General features: G+C 48.2%; 1 protein-coding gene across 1 annotated transcript; it reads left to right on the top strand.

Moving 5' to 3' along the window:
- The first annotated feature begins 2342 nt into the window (after positions 1-2342).
- Positions 2343-6320, top strand: MB (myoglobin). Its single transcript, XM_058805237.1, has 3 exons — positions 2343-2578; positions 4560-4782; positions 5480-6320. Exons 1-3 carry the CDS (start codon positions 2484-2486, stop codon positions 5624-5626), a joined length of 465 nt encoding a protein of 154 aa, XP_058661220.1. The 5' UTR covers positions 2343-2483; the 3' UTR covers positions 5627-6320.
- Positions 6321-6631: the final 311 nt, after the last annotated feature.

Below are 6631 nucleotides of genomic sequence, written 5' to 3'. Positions count from 1 at the left end.
CACCCCGCTCCAGCAGGGGCTGCTCCTGCACGGCCCTCCGAGGCGCTTTGCAGTGGGGTGAAAGCGGCCGCACTGCGCCCCAAAGCCTGGCCAAAAGCAGCCGAGGTCCATTGCTGCTGGTTCAGTGACAGCTTCAGGTGTGGGGGCAGAGACGCAGCCACGTGTGCCGGCACGGCCCCGGTGTAGGCAGAGCTGCTTGAAACAGGCTATTCAGTCACCTGGTACTTTTAAAGGCGGCAGCCCCTGTGCTGGCTCTCTGTGCTTTGTGTTTATCCAGATTATGCAAGTGATAGATTTTGCCCCATGGGGAAGACAAGAGGACTGTAGATACTAAAATGTTATGTCCTTTTCATGGCTGCGGGGTTGAGGGGTGGTCTGGTGCACTATAAAACTTCTAGTATTTCTTTAGACTATTTATTTAAGCTCCAGGGAGAAAAGCTTATGATTTCATTTCATTACTACTTAGCTTGCAGAAAAAAGCAATATGGAATCTCATACCCATTTTAAGTATTCTGACAATTTAATGTTAATGTCCATACCAGGACTTTTGGCTTCACAGCCCTGGGGAAAGCTGCAGAGAGCGAATAGTCGACCAATTTCAAATAGAGTTATTACAGCAACTGCGTAGTTCCAGCTTGGGGAATATACAGAGCTTGGTGCATGAGCAGCAGCCTCTCATGTACCAGGAGCACGTTTCTGTTGTGTCTGAAAGGTGTGTAAACCAGTAAGGTCAGTGTTCAGGATCCTGCCCAAGCCCAGAAGGATACAAATGTTTCATTACTGCTGTGAGCACATGGGCAGTGAGGCTGCAGATATGTCATCTCCCCTGTTTCAGCCCTGTGCTGTGGACAACTGCACAGGGAATGAATTGGAGGAGTACTAACCTCTATTCCATAAGATTAGCTTAGTTTGGCTAATTGGTAGTGACCTGGTGTTTGCACAGGTAAATCAGGATGAAATCTTGAAACTGAAGTGTTGGATGTAGATTTTTGGATGTGAAGCAAACTAGTGCATAGAGGAGATGGAAGGGGAGGATTTCAGAGTCTCAAGTTGACTTGGCTGACAGAGGCTTGCAACATGTAATGGCCAAAATGTCCTTATCTCAAGGCTTGGATGCCAGCTGACACCTCCACTGGGCTTTTGCCACCCTTCTTACCCACAGCATGCCCTTTAAACCTCTGTGTTTCTAAGGCATGTGAGGCTCTGTACCTCCATCATCCTTGCTGCCCATTGTATGTGGGCACTTCTCTCCCCTTGCAAGGCTGGAGCAGGGAACCTGTATGGAGTGGAAGGGTGCAGAGGCACTGATGAAGCTCAGGTCCTGCAGCACTGTGCTAGACACTGTGGGGTTGAATCCTCTTCTCCTGAATTCCAATTCAGCCTCTAGTTGATATTTCTTCCCTGCCTTCTCCTTGGAAACATCCAGAGCCAGGTGCACAGTTCGGGACAGCAGTACTGGCTGGGCTTTGTTATCAGGCTATGCTCTGACTGCAGCCACCCCCAGAAGGGACCAGTCACCCTACTGGTGTGCCAGGCCATTACCAGTCCTGACAGAAAGTTTAAGAGCCCTCCCAAAGCATATCCACATGGTTTGTCAGCTCACTGGCTTTTCCTTCCAACACTGAAATTTGTTTGACTTGACAGAAGTAGCCAGAGAGCAGAACTGCTTATTGGGTGGGTGTTGAATGTAGCTTTGCTATGTCCTTGTGTCTCTGGTCTGCTGCAAATTACCTTCCTGGCTCAGTTGTACATCTCTTGGCTCTAATATCCAGACTCAGCCATCAGCTAATCCTAGGTATTTCCCAGAAGAGCAGGCAGCAGGATCCTGGCAGGCAGATGTGGGGGAACTGGCTCCGATACAGCTTTTATCCCCTCATTCCTCCTGCAGCAGGTGGGAAAATGGCAGGGCTGCTTTGAATATGGTTATCTCTTAAGGGCATGTCACAAGTGGTGTGTTACCCCAGGAGAAAAGGATGGTGAGATCACTATGGGAAAGGAAAGGCCTTTGAAGTGATGGAGTCAATGCTACTGGCTGTCCTGGCCTTTTCTCCTGCCGGCCCTTGGCAGGCCAGGGGACAGGGAGGCAGGGTGGCCTTGCAGATGACTGGGCTCTTCAGAAATCTCCTGCCATAAAGCTTGACACTGTCTCTGGGTCCTTAGAAACCTGGGACAGGCTCCTGGCACAGCATTCCGGCAGTGCCCTTTCTGTCTAGTGTGGGACATGTGCCAGTCCAATACGAGAAGCAGAAATTATGCCATCAGTGGCACCCACAATAGTACCTGACCCAAAATAGCTTCCTAGAAAAAAACAGAGAGACTGATTAGGTTAGACAAGCCTGAAAGAGAGCAAGAAGTCCAGCTGATGATTGACAGGTGTAGGTTTGTGGGCAGGGGCTATAAATCCCACGGGTGAGCTCTCCAGCTACCCTTTGGGGAAAGGCAAACGGCTGCAGGAAGCACTTGGGACCTGTCTTTGGTGAACCATGGGGCTCAGTGACCAGGAATGGCAGCAAGTCCTGACAGTCTGGGGAAAGGTGGAGTCCGACCTCGCTGGCCACGGCCATCAAATTTTAATGAGGTAGGCAAGGAGCTTCAGTCCTAAGAGTAAAGCTGAGAGCTTTTGATGAGAGACATGCTTGTCAGTGTTTATTTCAACAAGGTGTTTTCTTTCTTGTAGAGTGGTGGTTTTTCTATTGCTATTTTCTGGGTTAAAAGTTACTCACTGTGTAAATTGGCTGTGCTTCTGTCTCTCCATCTCTCTATGGGTGCAGGAGCAGACCAATGCTGCTTTTAACACATGGCTGTGCTTTGTCTCTCTGCCTCTGGTGGCCAAGCTCTGCTTTGGATCCTCATTTCCCAAGCACTGCGGTGAGAAATGCTGGAGTGAAGTGTGTCATGGGGCTTCAGATGCTCTGCAGAAAGGATGTGGGGAAGCAGAGAAAGAATGAAAGGAGAGAAACATTACCTCTGTGGCAATTTTCTTGGAATCTATTTCAGTAAAATTAACTACGAAGTACCTGAGAGTTTCCCTCTCCCCACCTTAGTCTCACCTGGCAGAGCCCTGCCCATCCTGCTTTTTGGCCAGAAATCTGTGCGATAACACTTTGATGAATTTGAGGTCTAAGTATGAAATGAGGCACATCCTTCCCCTTACTTCCCTTCTCCATCATTCCAGTGTCAGAAGTGCTGCTGAGGTCTCCAACTGAGAGAGGACCCCATCCTCCACGTTGTCCTTGTGATCCTGGCACTTGGAGTGGTGAACACCCCAGATACTGCAAAGCAGGAAAGAACATTAGGTGGACACTGGAGCTTGTCCCTTAAGACAGAGAGGATGCAGACTTTGAGGAGATTCTCTTCAGCTCTCCTCTCAAACTGTGCACACCCAAATGGGTGTGGTACAGACACCGAGGAGAGTAGTGGGGATCTGGCACCTGCTTGGGGGATATCTACCCTAAGCATGGCTAAGGCAAGGAGCCCACATCTCCAGGCATATCTACTGCAAAGCTGTAAAAAACATTTTTGAAAGATGAGCCAAAGAAGGGGGCTGTTTTCCTTACCTGCATTATCATGATCCAGATCAGCTGCCATTTGAAGGGAAAGGAATGGAATGGGAATGAAGTGGGTGGAAATGTGATGGCTTTCCCCTCTTGTGGTCCAGAGCAGGAGTGCTGGAGGGATAACAGGAACCTGAGCCATCCTCACCCATCCATCTCTGAGGTGGCTACTTTGGCTCTGAATTTGCCACATGCTAGAAAAAGCAGTTCCCAATGGAAAACTAGTACCATTTTTCTTACAAGTATCACAGATTACAGCATGGCATTAAATAAATAGATGTCAGCCTGTGACTTTGCGCTCCCCTGCCAACCCAGGTCTCCTCTAAGGAGTTTCTGAGGGAGGAGAGAAGGAAGAGGGAAGGGAGATAGGGTGGGAAAAAAGGTCAGGAACCAAGTTCCTCCACGTCTGCAATCATAGGGTTTGGGGGCGCAGTAAACTCTCCCATCCAGATGACATTCAAGAACACAACCTCCAGATATAAGGGACCTGAGGCTGGGGGCTGGTTTTTTTTGGTTGGGTTTTTTTTTTTTTTTTTGCTATGAGAAGCTTGTAGAACTCTCATTCCTGGTCAACAAATCATGGGCTGATAAGAGAGTTTGTGTGAGAGGCAGGAGTCTATAGGTGGGCTCTCCAGCAACAGTAAATTGATGAAGACAGGTAGCTTTGTCTACTTTTGGTTTTCCTTCACATGAATACAAGAACTCACCTCTCAGTATCATGACGAGCTTTGACTCTTGTCTCTGTCTTAAAACCGTTGACATAATCCAGGGGATGGGTGCCAAAGAGTTATCAGAACTGTATGGAAAAAATACAGACACTTCCTCTGCTGCTCTAGTTGGACATGTTTAGGGCAGTGTCTCTGTCATGACCAGAGGGAATGGAAATAGACAGGGGTGATCATCTTAAGAAATGGGTAAGAAGATGGGAATAAAGTAGATTGAGTACTCAAAGGGAGGTATGTCAGGAGCTTCCCCTCTCCAAAGTCCCTCTGCTTTTGTCCACAGACTCTTTCAGGATCATCCTGAGACCCTTGATCGCTTTGAAAAGTTCAAAGGCCTGAAGACCCCTGATGCGATGAAGGGCTCTGAAGATCTGAAGAAACATGGAGTTACTGTTCTTACCCAACTGGGCAAAATCCTGAAGGCAAAGGGTAATCACGAGGCCGAGTTGAAGCCCCTGGCTCAGACCCATGCAACCAAGCACAAAATCCCTGTCAAATATCTGGAGGTATGGAAAAGGGCAGAGAGTCTCAGTGTCTGATGTGTAGTGAATGTGTGTAAGACAGCTGTGTGAGAGTTGGGCTTTCATTTATTGATGACTAGTTGGACTTCAGTGAGCTCTCCCTCAAGTCCAGGGTCTGTGTGTTCAAGCAGGAGGAAGCACAGAAAGGGCTCATGGTATGCAAATGGTATGTGAATATCCAAGTTTAGATTTCCCATTCCAAACATCACACAGAGTCTGACCAACCCTTGACAACAATAAGCCAGCCCATGCAGCCTATGCATGCCTGGGAAACTGTATTACATAAGGACTGTCAGTGACTGGACACAAGGGACATACAATTTTAGAGTAAGCCCTGGAGGATCCATTGGAGACCAAGACCCATAAAAGTAAGTGTTATACAAACACAGGGCATGAATTTGCAGTCTTAATGGATGAGGCCTACAAAAAGTGGAAAGGGCCATGGTCTACTCAAGGTCATGAAGCAGATCAGCGTCAGAGCTAGGAATAGAGCCCAGTGCTTCTGCCTAGCCCAGACTCCTTGCATACTAGACCTCACTGTCTCTCCAGAGGCAGCAGGAAGGCCTACTGAATTAGCTCAGAGATATTTCCAGGCTCTGCAACCTATTTCTTAGTCTGGCTTTTCTGAAAATAAACCTTGAGTGTCCCTTCAGTTTTTCTTTCTCTCTTTCCTTCCTCATAGTTCATTTCTGAAGTCATTATCAAGGTCCTTGCTGAAAAACACGCTGCAGACTTTGGGGCTGATGCCCAGGCTGCAATGAAGAAGGCTCTGGAGCTGTTCCGAAATGATATGGCCAGCAAGTACAAGGAGTTCGGTTTCCAGGGTTAGCACATACGCACAAAGGAGTGCCACGATGGAGGGCCTGGCCACGCATCTTTCCCCAGCGCTATTTTGGACATCTCACAATTGGCCATCTCTGCTGTGTGGGAAAGCTTTGATGAGAGGCCAAGAGTCACTCCAGGCAGCATAGAGGCACAGAGTGAGATCCATGATAAACTGTTGTTTCCTGGCTTCATGTATACAAAAGAAATATTCTGCTTTTTTAGGAAAAATAACATTAGGGATTATCTGTGAGCTTCAGCCTATTTTATCCCCTTTCTCTCTCCCTGAAACGCGGTCTCATCTGAGAGGCAAATGGCATGGCCAAAGATGAAGGGATGTGGAGGATCAAGGCAAGTGCTGAGTGTGGTGAATGAGTGAAGGAATGACTCAAATGAGAGATGTGAGAATGGGAAGCAGGGAATGGGAAGCAGCATCCCATTCCTCCCACAGGTGAGACTGTTAGCAGGTTACTATGGAGAGCTTCCAGCACAGTGTTACCTAGCTTTGTGGGGGTGAATGTAGCCAGTCAGTCTCCAGTGCCTGCCAGCTCTGGAGGGTTTAGTTGTTGAACTTGCATTCGCAAAACTATAAAGAGCAGTACTCCCTGTGATCTGTAGGCTTTCTAGTAGCCACCACTATGTGTCTGAAGGTCTGTTGCCCTGGGAAGTGTTTCTCAGAAAATAAAAATACCTGCACCAGAGTTGTGTGTTTGCTCCTGGCTGTATCGACACCCCAGTGAGAACTGGGGGAAAAGGAGAAAATGGAAAGGTGTTTTGCATACATATCTGGCTGCAGAGCAACCTGCACTGTCAGTCCATGATCTGAGCAGCACGTGGCATCTGTTTTAGCCAGGGACTTGGGGCACTCAGATGTCACCATGGGGACATGACCTGATTACTGGACCTCACAGCACAAGACAGCAGCCTCAGCTCAGTGCCTCAGTGCTGAGAGAAGAGCTCCCTGACTAAAGGCCATGGCCACTGCTGTGCTGTGGGAATATGATGAGGGAAG

This window comes from Ammospiza caudacuta, chromosome 5, assembly GCF_027887145.1.
Source record: "Ammospiza caudacuta isolate bAmmCau1 chromosome 5, bAmmCau1.pri, whole genome shotgun sequence".
Classification (NCBI taxonomy): Eukaryota; Metazoa; Chordata; class Aves; order Passeriformes; family Passerellidae; genus Ammospiza; species Ammospiza caudacuta.
The sequence above is the reverse complement of the archived record's forward strand: the minus strand, read 5'-3'. Positions and strand labels throughout refer to the sequence as shown.